The sequence below is a fragment of the Mirounga leonina genome, unplaced genomic scaffold, assembly GCF_011800145.1.
Source record: "Mirounga leonina isolate KUSES-001 unplaced genomic scaffold, KU_Mleo_1.0 Mir_115, whole genome shotgun sequence".
In the NCBI taxonomy this organism is placed as follows: domain Eukaryota; kingdom Metazoa; phylum Chordata; class Mammalia; order Carnivora; family Phocidae; genus Mirounga; species Mirounga leonina.
In genome coordinates, this window is record NW_023270268.1 from 18,458,755 (window position 1) to 18,475,035 (window position 16,281).

The following is a 16,281-nucleotide window of genomic DNA, read 5'->3' on the forward strand; positions in this document are numbered from 1 at the left end:
AAAAGAAAAGAAAAGAAAGAAAAGAAAAGAAAAGATGTATGTAAATGGTTAGATCATGAGGTATGGAGTAGAACATGGGTGGAGAGAGATACATGGAAAGTGTTAATGGACGTTCAGAGGGTGGATGGATGGTTCAAGAAAACCTACACAGTCATCTTGGCCTTGAAGGTGGTGGAAAAGGGGTGAAATCCCATGAGCAATATTATATTGCCACTTTACACATGAGGAGAACGGAGGCTTAGAAAAAGGAAGTGATTTTCAAAATTAGACCCTTCAGCCGTTACATGGAAGAGTGGGACTCAGATTTCCAACCTAGCCCTCTCCTCTCTCCACTGAAACAGAGCCACCTCCAGGGCAGTACAGGGATCCCACCCCTTACTTTTACTTTTGATTATCTTCCTTGAGAAATGCAACCCTGATATGTTCCATAAAAGGGAAAATCCAACCTCCAGGTAAAAGGGGATGTGGGGTTGGAGCCCGGTAATTGTTCCTGGTACATCAAGAGGAGGTGAGGAAGGATTTGGAAAGGGCACCCCAGGCTTAGGGAGGAGCTTCTGCAAAGACTGATGGGAATGAGTACATGTTAGAAGAAGCCCATGTGGCCAGAGAACAGAGAACAAGGGGCTGAGCCACAGGAGAGAGGCTCGGTGGGATGGACTAGGGATAAATCCCTTGGGGCATTTCAAGCTGCAGTAAGGCCTTAGGACCTCATTCCAATATTGATGGAAGTCATCAGAAGATTGTAAGCACCAGAGAGACATGTTCTGAAATGTACTTTTAAAGCTCACTCTGGCTACTCTATGAACAGTGGGTTGTAGGTGGCTCAGAGTGAAAGCGGGCAGACCAGTTGCGAATATAAATGAGTAACTGAAAAAATTGAATGGGACAATAAACATAGTTGATAAAGAACTTCCAAAGAACTGACAAAATGATACCTATTAATAGGCTAATGGCTACTCATCAAACTAAGGCAAATAATGATAATATATCTGTTAACAGCACAAAAGGTATGAAAGAGTAGATGAAGTGCTTTCTCTGAATTTCAGGTTCCTAGTAAATCAAGCAGTGTCTCACTACGGACTTCCCTGGATGTTCATGAAGATGAATAAAAGTATCTAGTTCAGGATTTGGCCCTTAGTGAATGCTCAGCCAAACATTAGTCTCCTCTTCTGCGTGACTCCACAAATAAAAATCAGTTGATATGTACATAGTCTGAGAATTCGGTGAAGCTAAAATTTATGGGCCTGAGTAAAAAATTAGAATGGAAATTAGAGACATCATGCTAATAGCCTGAGCTATCCAGTGAAAATTCTACACACTCCCTGGGCTTGCAAAGCATATCGTATACACATCCCCCTAATACAGAGTATGGTTTGGGTCTCAATGCCTAAAACTAATGGCCTTTAATGCAAACTAAACACTCCTATAATGAGTGCCATGAAATTCCAGCCCACTCAGCTGACCCTCTCTGACCACTTGGTCATAAGCCTATTTCCTTTGCCTTATTGCATTTCTAAGGTATCAGCTCGCTTTTGTGTCCTGAAATACTTGAATATTTTCATATAATTCTCCCTTTTTTGATGGACGGATTTCTTTTCTATCATATTTAATGTAATTTCCAGAGATAGGTTGTTCATAATTATGTTAATGAGATTTAGGTTTGTTTCTTTTTGCAAAATAACTTTGTAGACTGGGGTTGTGTCATTCAAAGCCAAAAGAATTATAATCATCTAACAAAAATTCAATCATTCGATTCTAAACTCTCTCGAGAAACAGGCCAGGATGCGTCTAGTTATTTTAGTAACAGTTCACATGTTCATATCTAGTTATTACCTTTAATTTTGTTATTAATTTGCATCATAACTGACAAATTGGTTGTCTTGATGCCTAGAATTATGAAGTATCAAAAGCCAGGTATTAGCTGGGATCCATTAAAGAGCAAAGATTCATACTTTATGTGAATAACATGATCATCTGTAGAATCTCCTTTTAAAAAAAATGTATTTCTACTACTGTGCACATTGTGTCCCAGATAATGCCCAGGACAACAGACTTTTTGGGTGAACATTTATTTATATCCATACCCCCAATCTATAAGAGAACATCCAATTAATATCTGACATTTTTATTGAAATAGAGTTGACACACAATGTTATGTTAGTTCAGGTGTCCAACATAGTGATTTGACAAATCTACATTTTCTGCTCTGCTCACAAGTGTAGCTCCCATCTGTCACCACACAGCACTACTACCATACCATCAACTATATTCCCTGTGCTGTACCTCTCATCCCCATGGCTTATTCATCCCATACCTGGAAGCCTGTACCTCCCACTCCTCTTCACCCATTTTACCCACCCCACACCCTCCTCTCCTCTGGCAACCATCAGTTTGCTCTCTGATTTATTTCACTTAGCATAATATCCTCTAGGTCCATTTATGTTGTTCCAAGTGGCAAGATCTCATCCCTTTTTATGGCTGTGTAATATTCCTATGTGTGTGTGTGTACACACCACTTCTTTATTCATTCATCTATCGATGAACACTTAGGTTGCTTCCATATCTTGGCTATTGTAAGTAATATATTGTACTTATATCTTTTCTAATAAGTGTGTTTTCTTTGGGTAAGTACCCAGTAGTGGAATTACTAGATCATATGACAATTCTGTTTTTAGTTTCTTGAGGAACCTCCATACTGTTTCCTACAGTGGCTGCACCAATTTACGTTCCCACCAGCAGTGCACCTTTCCCACTTTTTCTCCACATCCTCGCCAACACCTGTTGTTTCTTGTGTTTTTTAGTCTAGCCATTCTGACAGGTGTGAGGGGATAGCTCATTGTGGTTTTGATTTGCATTTCCCTGATGATGAGTGATGTTGAGCATCTTTTCATAATATCTGACTTCTAAATCTTCACACAGTTGATCCCAAAACATTGATGAATTGTTTAATTACAAAGTAAATTTACTTCAAGGCTGTGTAAAACAATAGAGCCTAAGAAGGACACTGCACCCTTATCTGAAACCTGCCAGTAATTTGTTTTCCCACCTTCAATTTTCTTAACCCTGTGGATCTCAAACTCTCTTGGGTATCAGAATCATCTGGAGAACTTAGTAAATATACAAATGCCCTGGGCCCATCCCACTTCTATAGGCCTGGTCTCCGTGTTCTTTAATAGCGCCTCAGGTAATTGTCACTCACCAAAGTTTGGGAATCACTGACTTAATCTTTTAATATTTCAATCTCTTTACAAAGACATACTTCATTGGTTTGAGTTTGGGGAGAACCAAGGGATACAAGCATTAGACAAAGAAATATCAGGATATCCCTGAAAACCAGTACTGCCAAGTGAACACATGTGGAGGTAACTTACAGTTCTCACCAACAACAGCATCCTCAGTAGGCAGAATTTAAGGAGCTCGGTATAGTGGGTATCTTATCCCTCCTTGGGAATGGAATGGGAATTGTATGTGTCTCCCTCTTCTTGGAAGGATAAGAATCAAGAATCCTCCTTAAATAAAATCCTCTTGAGCTTTCCCATGACCCAGCCAAGACTTCTCAGTCCCCGGGTTTCCCAGCAGTGCCCCAATCAATAAACCTACCAATTAAGCAGCTGAATATCATTATCATGAATGGAATTACAGACCGTAATTACGAGCCTGTAAATGCCTCCTGTGAATTAAGCCCTTTCCCCCAAACCATCTCAACTTCTTTTCTTAGGAAAATGGATGGCAATCCTATCCCTTGCCTCACCCCAAACATAACCTCCCTTGCTTAGAAGAAATACCTGCTCTTGCTGACTCAGGGGACATGCTGAGCAAGCTTTAATGGGCTGTGCTTTAAGGAGGAATGTCCCCTTGGGTGGAGTCCCTTTCAGCATCTCTCATCCAAGCATGGCCACTAGCTCCTTTCGCTGGGGAGCAGTGACTATCCACCTTGGGGATGTTTCTTAATTTCTGTTTGATCAAGAAAGTTAATAAAATAAAATTTTAAGAATTTCTGCAGAAAAAATCAAATGTTGGAGGCTTTACAAAATAGTGTGATAACTTTCACATTAAAATAGAGCTTTACAAGATACAATTTACCGAGGATTTAGAGAGTCCCTGAAAATAAAGAAGACATCATAGAAACATGCATGGGTCAGAAGGCTTTTCATGTCTGTAGAAATAAAATGAATCCTCTTTAGGCCCAGAGTTAACTCTTGCATTCAGTAGCTTTATATTTAGCTCAGAAAAACCTCAAACCCTCATGGATAATAAACTTGAATGGATTCTACATAGATATGTTTAATTTGAAATGCAACACAATCTCCCAAGATTTTAATCTGTTGTTTTCTTTTAATGGATAGGGAGAATAGGGGCCTATAATTGCACCAGGGGTTGGCTATGGTTGAATCCAGAGTTTCTGATTCACCAGGCAGTGAATAATGTCATATAATAATGTAGAGAAAGAACTCATGACCTCACACAATGCCTAGCTTAGCCATTTGCATAGGGTGAATTGTATGTGTCTGAATAAGATCAAATGTTATTTCCCAGAGCTGTCACATTATAGAAATTTTTTTGCATGGATTTATTGCTTACTGGCCATGTTATTTCAAGCCACAGCATTTCCATTTACTGTGACAAAGAAATCATGGGTTGATTATTACTTGGTAGTCATTGTTCACAGTCTCCTCGTGGAGTAGAAAGGGAGTGTATGTGTATTAGAATTTCCACATAGTGACCTGAAGACTCAAGGGAAAGTGCAGCCTCCAAAGTGACTGAGAGTAGATCACACTTTTAGAGAAACGATCCTGACCAACAACAACTGAAGACAATTAGTCATTTACAGACGGGGCTTATGAAAACCTAAAGCATTTTGAGCCCTTGCATTAAATAATTTAAAAATCATTTTAAGTGTTGGAAAGGCAGCTTAAAATTCCCAATACTATGCACAGATCAGGATGGACTTGTCTCTCTAATATGGATATCTATGCTCCTTTGGTAATTTCAGCAGAAAGGAGAATTCACACATAAATGATAGTCTTTCAATCACTGTATATGATCACTTTAAAAGTAGAACTCTATTTATATTGTATATTTCTCATTTTGACAGACAGGAGCCTAAGCATTTCCAGAAATATGGATGACCAGATGGATTATGTTTTTTAACGTATATGCATATACAAATATATACATTAGCCTGCTCATTTTTGCTCTGTACATTATATCCATGTACAGTAAAGATATTCAAGGAGGTAAAATTTGCCACCAGGGAAGGTTAGTGTAAGAAAGTTTACATTATATTACTGCATTATATTATTCCATTTCTTCCCATTTTCTAAAGGGCAGATCTTCAATTCCCTTTAAATTAAATAGGAAAAAAAAAAAACCCACAATATACATAAATAATTCACTGCCTATACCTCAACCAAAGAGATTCAGGGTTTATCATTCTATCATTAGGGCTGTTAATTTGCCCCCTCCACCCCCCACTAAAGGACTATCTGCTTTCCTTCATTGGATCTCATCACCAATTTGGAACTACATTGAAACTGTTTACAAATTTCTATCTGAAGATCCAGTCTCTTTGTCTTGGGCCATTAAGAGTAGAAGGTTGTAGGAAGGACTGAGTTGTCACTCCCAGAGGAATCACGTGAGCATGTCCCACTTAAGTAACAGGGTGCCCCTCAGGTCAGCCTGTGATAAAACCCAAGTCAAACAAGGCTGAATCCTGGATGTTTTATGTCCTAAGGATCTGAAAAGTGTTCACGGCCAGCCCTGACCCTCAAGACCTCAAACGATCGTCTAAGCAGTCACATAAATTGGTGTAAACTTGCTCTTGGGCCATTGCTGTGGAAGCCTGACTGGTAAAAATACAGCCTTTCCATTGGAGGAACTAATGTCTTTCTAGGCACTAAAAATAAGGGGGAATGTGTTGATTACTCCGACAGGCAATCCAACTGTGGTGGCTAAATGCCCAAGGCTGACAAATTCTGCATCTTATCACTGCCATCAAGGGGAGGTACATGTGAATATTGTCAGCCCCAAAGAATTGAGAAACAACGTGCCTTCCAAAACTGCAACTCAACAAAATCTTGACAATGCCAACAGCTCGTCATCTCGTGTTTTTCAACCCTCCAGAAAATGGCCTTCCAGCCTGGGACAAACCAAAGCACTGTCCAGACCGAGAACACGACTGGAAGCTAGTAGGAATGTCTGAAGCCTGCCTCCATAGGAAGAGCCATGCGGAGAGGCGCAACACATTGAAAAATGAACAGCCGTCACCACATCTCATCCAGACCACTTGGACTAGCTCGATATTCCATCTGGACCATGATGATGTGAACGATCAGAGTGTCCCAAGTGCCCAGACCTTCCAAACAGAAGAAAAGAAATGTAAAGGTAACCCAGTTTTTATTAGACCATAATATCGTGTTTCCACAAGTGAAAAAGAGCTCTGTTGTCACTGTGTGCTCAGCTCCATTTATTCCAATGTATGGTATCCATGTGTTTTCCCCAGCTGTTCCATTGCAAGGTTTCTTCATCCCCCAATCCTCTTTTAAACATAAATAAATGAGTCCCAAAGAAAAGCAGTTAATTTCAGTTGCATGTTGCGTTGGACACTTGGGGAAAAGACATTTTTATTTCTCTAATTAGCAGGAGGGTTGTTAGTTTTGGCTTTAACTCTGTTTTTGCATCTGAGTAGAAACAGACATTGCTATCGTTCTGTAGCTACTTGCTTTGATGTGTGTGTGTGTGTGTGTGTGTATACATCTCTTTTCCCAATTGTGCCAGTAGCTAATGGGATTTCAAAGACTACCTTTAACCCAAATAGACAATTCACGCTCAAAAGAGAGGTTTTAAGTTGTTTTCTTTTACTCATTAAATCTTTGTGTCATCTTCCTGAAAGGCAAGATTATGGTGTTAGGAGGTTGTCACCTCATAAAAAAAGTGTTAAACTGGACTAAGTTCCTGATTGCATTAGATTTAACTGGTCTTTACCTCAGGTTGCCTCACCCGACAGATGTCTTTGTGCTGATCGCTTTATTGTCTTAGGGCGCCCCAAAATGTTTGCTTTGTAAATTCATTGTGTTTTTAAATGTCCACGTTCATGTGACTTTCCATTGTTTTTCAATTTAGCATGGAGGAAAAATAAGGTCTTTTTGGTTCTTCTTGAAGGATTTTGACTCATGATAAAGTTTTAATTTGTGTATTTGGAAATCTGGCAATCACTCACCAAGATATATTAATGAAAGTTTGTAAAGACTCCTATGTATGAGCCATGAGAGACTTTTGCATACTGTTCTAACTTGAACATAAGCACATGATTATATTTATCCTGTCAAAAAAGTGCTGGTCCTTTAACTTTTATGAAAACACTTAATCAAAAGCTCCTTGGAACTACCAGTTGATCCAAGAAGTTGAGTGTGTAGATCGTTTCTGTTGAAAATAGAATTATCTAAAAATAATAAAATAGTGGCATGAGCTCTGATTTGAGTGCAGTCAAAACTATACATGTTCTCTTTGGAAAGATTTGCGTGTGAACTACCTCTCACCTTTAGTATTTGGGAGATTTGAGAAACTGAAAAGGATATTGAGAAAAAGAACAAAATACGTTTTTTTGAAGAGTCAGCATATGAGACAAACTTGTTTGTATGTGTGTGTGTATGTGCAAATTTGTTTGAGATATAATTGAGATTTAGTCTTAGATTTTGTAACCAGATTGTATCTTCAGATTTTATGAACCAGCATCAAAACCATGTCAGTCCTTGGCCAACAGTGAAACACCAACATGAAACTGTAGTGTCCTCATGATCTAAGAAATTCACAGACTAAATTTGATTCATTCACAGCTGGCACCCATGTTCACTCATTTGTTCATTCATTCATTCATTCATTCATTCATAGGATCTGTCTATGCCTCTATCACTTACAAGAAATCTTGGCCTTGGGTATTCAAAGTTCCTAATACGGTATACTTCTTTTGTTGTTATACCTTAAAAGCAAAAGGAAACAGTCTCTATTTGGACCCAAGACCCTAACTGTAGTGCCGTGGTTAAAACCACAGATTTGGGCTAGAATCCTAGCCCTCCCACTCTGTCCTTGAGCAAACTTATGTGATCATTGATGGAATTAAATAAGATAATGTATTTAAGCATGCATTTAATATAGTACCTCTCCTAAGGGCTCTCTAAATAGCAGCTATCATTATTACTGTGATCAGTATTATTAGCTATGCATCATTAAGTCACATAAATTGCTTGTGCTGCACTGTGTGCCTGGTAAGGAATGGAGGAGAAGAAACCAGGTGAGTGTGGGCTAGGGCATGACGTTTTGGGGTGGATTCAAGCTGATAATCCATTTTGCATTCATTCAGCTCTCCTTTGCTGAAAGAGAATTGTTTAATAAGAAAACATAATTAAATTATTACATTAAAGTCCTTCCTCAAGATTCTCATATTAAAAGGAAAACAACTAGGGAAACCTCTCCGGTAGTTTCTAGAGTAACCAGCAGGGTTCATCTTGGCTTGAATGTGAGGCAATGGCTTGGTTCGGCATGAAAATACCATGGGAAAGCCTACGTTGTCATGGCCCATGAGCTTGATAAACTAAATCTTACTCACTCACAGTGGACGCCTGTATTTAGTGAGGCACCAGGGAGGCCAGAGAAATAACCTGATTAGTCACTTTGTTCTTTTTGGAGTTGGTTCTTCTCCATCTTCTCTGCTTGTCTGCCACCTGCATAAAATCACCATGTGGAGAGTTCTGTTTGGATGCCCCTTTACGCCGGGCATGTGTTTCCTGGCTATCTCTGTCCAGCCCCCAGGCATGCTTGATATCTCAGTCCCGGCCTACCATTCCATGCATTCATCCCATCGGTGTTCATTAAGTGCATACCCTGTATAGGACATTACCCTTGATGTCTGAGCATGAAGCAATCGCATTGAGGCCAAAAGTACATCCAACTAGCCCCATTCCAAGGAGCCCAAATTGGCTTGATAAGAACTGAATGGCCCTGAGGGATACAAAGAGTTAAGGATATGCAGTACAAGAGCCGAAAGAACAGATTGCCTGCCGGAAGTTCCACAGTAAGCCCATCGCTCAGGCAGCCATATAGCTGGTGCAGATCAGCGCACCTCAAAGTGTGGTTGGTGCATGGGTACCCTCCTAAAAATTGTTATTATTCCTCTCTATTGATGCAAATATAGAAACTAAGAGTGAGCTTTAGAAACTTTTATAGCAATGTGGCAAATTACTGCTGACATTCAAATACATGATCAGTGGACTCACCTCACTGAATAGGGTCTGGACCAGTCAGGAACTGTCAAACTCGCCTGGTGAGTCATGCATGGCTAGAGCTAGGTAAAAATCTTGTGCAAGGGCACCTGGGTGGCTCAGTTGGTTAAGCGACTGCCTTCGGCTCGGGTCATGATCCTGGAGTCCTGGGATCGAGTCCCGCATCGGGCTCCCTGTTCGGCAGGGAGTCTGCTTCTCCCTCTCCCACTCCCCCTGCTTGTGTTCCCTCTCTCGCTGTCTTTCTCTGTCAAATAAATAAATAAAATCTTTAAAAAAAAAAAAAGTCTTGTGCAAAAGAACCGTGTGCTGCACTATAATGGACCAGATATATTTTTAAATGGTCCTTCAGTTCAAATAATTTGAGACTCACTGATCCGTGCGTTATAGAATTCTTGATGTTTTTTTCCCTTGGCTTATTTTTGGTACATAGTTAATGTTTTGGTTTTCAATTTGGGTCTGAATACTGCTTTCATTTTAATCTGCATATAACTGCGCTTCTCTCTGCTACAGTCATTCTAAGGAAATTAACTGGTAACACATTTAACTGGAATGAGAGCTCTGGAGACTTAGCATTCTGCCACAGCCCACAGTTCCAATCTGCTCGAGTACCAGAGGCCATTTCCAACCAGCAGCAGGTGACCCAAGCCACCCTTCTATCTCCACACTACACCTTCCCTGGAATCTTTGTCACAGTTTGAACTGATTGCTCAGCCACAAGGACCACATCCTACTGCTGCCCACCTCCTTCTCTCCCAGAGTCTGAGATGCTATATTTATTTGGTGGTGCTCAAAGTGCACCCACCAGTGGCACTAGCCGCATCGGGAGCTTGTTAGAAATGCAGAATCTGGGGCCGCACCCCAGACTGCTGAATTGGAAGCTTTGGAAAGGGGCCCAAGAATCTGTGTTTTTTAACCAGCCCTCTGCGTGATTCTTAAAAACCTGAATATCAGAAAATGCTTGCGAATACAGACACTTCAGTTCTTAGTATAAGAAAGGGCCTGCCACCTAGTGGACACTCAGGGAATGTGCATTTTTCTTCCCCTCCTTGACTGTACCTGGAGAGCCACCTAAGTCCCCCGTTCTTGACTGGGCTTCCTTAGGCCCGGTTTATCTTACTTGCCAAATGGATGTTCCGTTTAATCACTCGGCCTGGTAACACATCCATCTGGGAGTTGAGCCCTTCAGAGAATCCCAATCTGTTTGGCTGCGGCCCTGATCCTCTTCTAAGTACTCACGAGGCTCCTTCATGCAGACCTCTCATGACTTCCTGAACTTCTCTTTAGAACCCCAGGGTCCCACCGGTTCCACAAGGATGGGTCCTAGTTAGATACATGCACCCCTGTAGCTGGATCTAGCAGGGTCTGGACCCAAACAGTCAGACCTCTGTACTTAGATGTTTGTGCTCAATGTCAATCAGGGACCTTCTTGATACCCTGGAACCCAGAGTAGGAGAAAAAAGGCAGGGACTGACCCACCTCCCTGGTTGCATCAGAAAAAGGTGGGCAGCAATCCAGTGATCTCACAGAATTTTCTCTGTTGGTCAGTTCTGTGTTTATTTTTTTTTAAGATTTTATTTATTTATTTGACAGAGAGAGACACAGCGAGAGAAGGAACACAAGCAGGGGGAGTGGGAGAGGGAGAAACAGGCTTCCCGCTAAGCAGAGAGCCCCATATGGGGCTCGATCCCAGGACCCTGGGATCATGACCTGAGCCGAAGACAGGCGCCCAATGACTGAGCCACCCAGGAGCCTGGTCAGTTCTGTGTTTAATATCAAGAGAATTGAGTCTTAGATCCGAGGAAGGCAAGGAGAAAAAAAAAAGGCAAAATAATTTTACTAACAAGTTATTTTCTCTCATTATAAAAGCCTTCCATGTTCATGTACAAAACTGAGAATTTCCCAGAAGTTCAACAAAAATAATTTTTAGAAATCATTTGTATTTCCATCCTCCAAAGACAAGCAGTGTTAAAATCTTTATTATATTTCAGTCTTTTTTCTTTGCATATCTATTTTTTACAAACTTGGAATCACACTAGACATAACATTTTTTAACCAGCTTTTAATGCTTAATGACATATCGTGAACATTTTCCTTTCTCATTAAGTATTCTTTTGAATTCTGACTTTTATTGGCTATAAATTATCCTTGTTTATAGATATACTGTAATTTATTAAGCCAGTCCCCAAGATTTAGACAAGTTAAAGTAATTTTTAAAACAGTATCTTATGTCAGCAAAAGGGCAGACTATTAACTCATGCTCTTCATAAGGAGGAAAAAATGAATCAAATCAATGATGACAATTTTAAATGATATATAATTCTCATTTACCAAAATAGCAAAGTGTTCTAAAAATGAGAGATGTAAAGCCAAGTCATTGTATGCATTATAATCCTTCAAGTTAGACATTCACATTTTCAGCGGGTGATCGCTATCTTTGTCCTTAAGTAAAATACAAGGACATCTTCAGGTAAAGGAGTATTTTAGAAGGTGGGGGATTAAAAAGCTTGAGCCCTTCCACTAGTACGACCATCTGCTCCATCCATCTCCGCTCTCCACTCTGCCTGGATTCACCATAGATCAGGGAGGGCGGCCCCAGCTGAGAGCGCCAGTGGGATTCATATACCTCAAGGGGGCTTTAGGAGCTGTAGCCATCAACATGAGAATAAGTGCTCCCCACCAGCTTCTGGTAGATGCAAGAGAGCTGTGATTTGATACTTCAAAGGCAGGAAAGAGCACCCCATAAGTAGACTAGGACAGACAGAAATACAGGGCAAGAAAAGAAAGGAAAGCGATCAGCTGAAGTGGAGGGGAGGAAAAAACTGGAAACAGAGCAAAGGCAAGCAGGCAAATATCAGAAATTCAAGGCTCCTGAATCCAACTTCAGTTCTCACTGAGATACAGCATGGAGCAGGGGATGGACCACAGGCTTCTATCTGGCAGTTTCTATCACAACATAAAATGCAGATATGCTCTGACCCAGCTGTCCCTCTTATAATACTCTGTTCCATGGAAATACTCACAGGGATGAAGAGCTGTGTTCACCTATTTTCTTTGCACCTTTGTTTTTGTTCCTGAAAAATTAATAACACTCCAAATGCCCATCTATAGGGGAATGTTCAAATACACTATGGCATATCTAAAGTATCCACTAGAAAAATAAACAGGTTCTTTAAAAAGGAGGTGCTTTTAGGAATACCAAATAGAGAAGTCACCATGCATTAAGTATAGCGGGATCCCATTTACAGGTTTTTTTATAAATATATTTCTTTCTATCTATCTATCTATCTATCTATTTATTTGAGAGAGAGAGCACACAAGTTGGGGCAGGAAGCCCGATGATGCAGGGGATCCTGACTGAGCCACCCAGGCACCCCTCCCATTTATAGTTTTAAAAATCTGTATCACTGTGTGTGCACAAATGTGCATAGACAAAAGACCCTGGATACACATCAACCTGTAACACCAGGTAGCTTAAAAAGGTAAGACTAGAGCAAAGGAGAATGCTAATATTAACTCCATATACAACTGCGTGCAAGATTTTTGTACAATAAGAATGCATTAATGAATACCTTGTGCGGTTTTCTTTCAAAGTTAAGCTCATATGCTTTATAGTCAGACAGACTTAAGTGGACTCCTTGCTCTTAAATATACCAACTCAGGGCATGTGTTTTTAACCTCTCTGCCCTTCAGTCCCCTTCATTTTAAATAGGGTCATAATATCTGGCTTTCAGATTTGTTGTAAAGATGACAGGTCATGCGTGTAAAGCACCCAGCATAGTGCCTGGCACTTAGTAGAGACGGCATGATAACTGTTCTTAGAATAGAAACATTCTCTTAGCCTCGGGCTCCCCTTCTCCAGTGTTTGTCGCCCTTTCTGACCTTGAAATACATTGACAACCATATACACATAAATGAAGAGAAGCAAAACAAAACATCACATACATAGCTATAGTAGGGACATAAACAGTGGAAAGAAGAATCCACAGCAGCAACCAAGATATTTTTCAAACCCTGTCGATAATGAAAATTTTAAATAAGAAACCCAGAAAAGCATGAAGGAGCTGAACTGGACTTTGAACTCTGGCTCCAACACTAGAGCTCTTGATCATTATACTTTCTCATGACACAGAGAGGCAAGGAAATCCCAGGCACCCCAAGGAAGGAATCTAAGCCACAGGGACAATATGGGTCTACGCTCAGAGGAAGGTACAGGGCAGTGAGACCTGGCATGAGAGGAGCCATGGGCTTCAGCGAATGCCTCGTCATAAAGTCCAAGGTCAAATTCTGGCACTGCTCCTACCAGCCACTGAGCCTCGAGCAAGTCTCTTAGCCTGTCTGGCCTCGGTTTCCTCATCTGTAAAATGGGAATCCTCTCTCACAGAATTGTGGGATTCTATGTGTATTATTTTTAAAATGAAGCTTAGAAAGATGAGAAGCAGATTGGATGTTAGGCATGTAGACGGCTCATGTGAGAATGACCACTAAGGAGATACTGACAGGATTGGAGTTTCTAAAGCTGGGAATATTACGGACACAGGGGGGACAGATACAGTAGTCAAATCCCTGATGCTTCCAACAGGTAGCATCAGACAAAATAGGGTACAGTGTGGCTGGTCAACTTGTAGGATCTGGCACTGAAGTTGAAAAAGTACTGTTGGGAGAGTCTGCCTTACAAAAACATCATAGGTGACCATTGGAATTCAAAGCCTTTCCCTTCCCCAGACATTTCCCACAGGTTGTCCTGAGTGCTCTGTGGTCTTTCCAAATGCAAACCTCCTGGCTGGATATCTTATCAAGTCGCTAGCGTCTCCAAGTGGATGAATTGGGTCAAATTCCTTTCTCCCTTGACAGGGTCCAGTAATGCCAGTGGAAGGAATGGAATGGAAGGAGCCGTGAAGGGGTGAGGATAGCAGAGAGTGGATGGAGAGAGAGAGAGAGAGAGAGGGAATAAGGAGCAGGACTGCCACGGGCCACTGTGCGTGCTTGTCAGGTTGTGCGCTGGGCAGTAGGAGCGGCGTTTACCCACAGTGAAGTCTGTGATGCAGCGCTCTAAAGACAAAAGTCACCTTGCCAAGAAAGACACTGAACATAGATGTTCCAGTCAGATTTGGACATGTGTGAGTGGCATGTTGATCTGGGGCCATCAAAATATTCCAAGATTGATAATACTATAATGTAGAACAAAATCTGCTAAAAGAGAATTTAAATGTTCTCACCAAAGATATATACATATGTATGTATATATTGTATATATTTATATATAAAATATTATATACATTTATATACAATTTTATATATACATAATATCTGAAGTGATGGATGTGTTAATTACCCAGATGGGAGAAATCCTGTCACAATGTATGTGTACATCAAATCACCACAATATACACTTTAAATATCTTACAATTTTATTTGTCAATTATACCTCAGTAAAGCTGGGGGGAAAGTATTTCAAGAATCCTCAAATTACATAGCTGGCCTGCCGCATTAAATCTTAGGAATGTTCCCTAGCATTTGGTAGGCACACAGGGAATACTGAGAACAGAAGACCATGGTTTGGCTCTTAGGTCTGACATTTACCAGGTATTTAACCTTGGATAAATCACTAATTCTCTCCAGCAAAGAATGTATTCAGAGATTAATTGCCCATAATGAAACCAAGGACATTAATCTACAATTCCATTTTAAAGTACCTCTCTAATACAATAACCATATTTCCCCTGGTGGGGAAAACAGGACAAAATAGATTAAATTAGTACTAACCCCGAAAACCTGAACTGTGATTATCAGAAAAACATAGCAGCACCAGGATTAATTGGGCAATCAGTTGCTTTTCACCGTCCTGTTCAGTGGTCTTACTTCTCTTGGTGGACAGCTTCCCCCAGGAACAGAAGACTTTGGGCTATGAAGATGCCCATTCTCAATTCCCCAGTAAGTCTGGGCTTCTAGAACCCCTGTCAGCTTCGGGAAACATATGCATGCTCCACAATAAGCCTATTCCTCTGAAAGTATTGGTGACCAGTATATCCTTACCTCTCCAGGGCAGATGCTTTGGGTCTGAGTACCCCTGGAGATGTAGAGACTCCACACCAAGGGTAACCTGCACAATAGTGACATTGCAGGGACACCTGGGTGGCTCAGTCGGTTGGGCATCTGTCTTCGGCTCAGGTCCTGATCCCAGGGTCCTGGGATCGAGTTCTGCCTCGGGCTCCTTGCTCAGCGGGGAACCTTCTCCCTCTGCCTGCCACTTCCCTGCTTGTGTGCTCTCTCTCTCTCTCTCTGACAAATAAATAAATAAAATTTTTTTTAAAAAATAGTAACATTGCAGACAAAATAGGCAAGTACACTGGGAAGCCATTTCACTTGTATGTATGACCTATATTGACACAGAGATGGTTTCTCTCTGTAGTTTACTATGTGGCTGATGTTAATATGAGCTATATATAGAGATCATTTTTTCAGGTTCTGGACCAATTCAGCCACCTTGACTTGAACTGAAATAAATATGATCCACCTTCTCTATCCACACTGCAAAAATACCAGGAACCTAAAATCAACTGAGCTTTGGAAATGAGAGTCAAAAATCCTCCATGGTCCAAAGCCGTCCTCCATGGCATTGATCTGATACAGAATTATTATCTTTGGCAAACCTCTATCCCCATGATATTTGCCAGTATTGACTTATCCAAGGGACTTGACTCTGTTAAACTTCACTGCCTCTTAAAACATAGAACTGTCTTGCAAATATGACTATTTAATTCAATTGTCTATACTGTGAAGTTACTTGGCATTTGAGTTTGAATACTGTGTGTGGGTTGATGGTCTACTAGTCTAGATGGCAGTATTTGGTGAGTAGCAAATTTTACACCAAATATCCATAGTTACCCCATAACGTGCAGTTTATACAAGCCATACTGTCATAAAGCCCAGCCTCAGACCTAATGAAAAGATACTTATTTTGCTCTTTGTTTGCCTAGACCTGGAAAGAACTTCTTATAATCAG

General features: G+C 40.7%; 1 protein-coding gene across 3 annotated transcripts in view; it reads left to right on the forward strand.

Annotated features, from left to right (window-relative positions):
- THRB (thyroid hormone receptor beta) overlaps positions 1 to 16,281 on the forward strand; it is a 372,468-nt gene that overhangs the window by 292,639 nt on the left and 63,548 nt on the right. For 2 of the 3 annotated variants that reach the window (XM_034993640.1, XM_034993651.1), the window contains one exon: positions 6,124 to 6,384. In XM_034993640.1, the coding sequence (XP_034849531.1) occupies positions 6,124 to 6,384 (261 nt within the window). Of the gene's footprint in view, positions 1 to 5,734; positions 6,385 to 16,281 lie in introns of all 3 variants that reach the window. The other variant, XM_034993633.1, reaches the window with a different exon arrangement.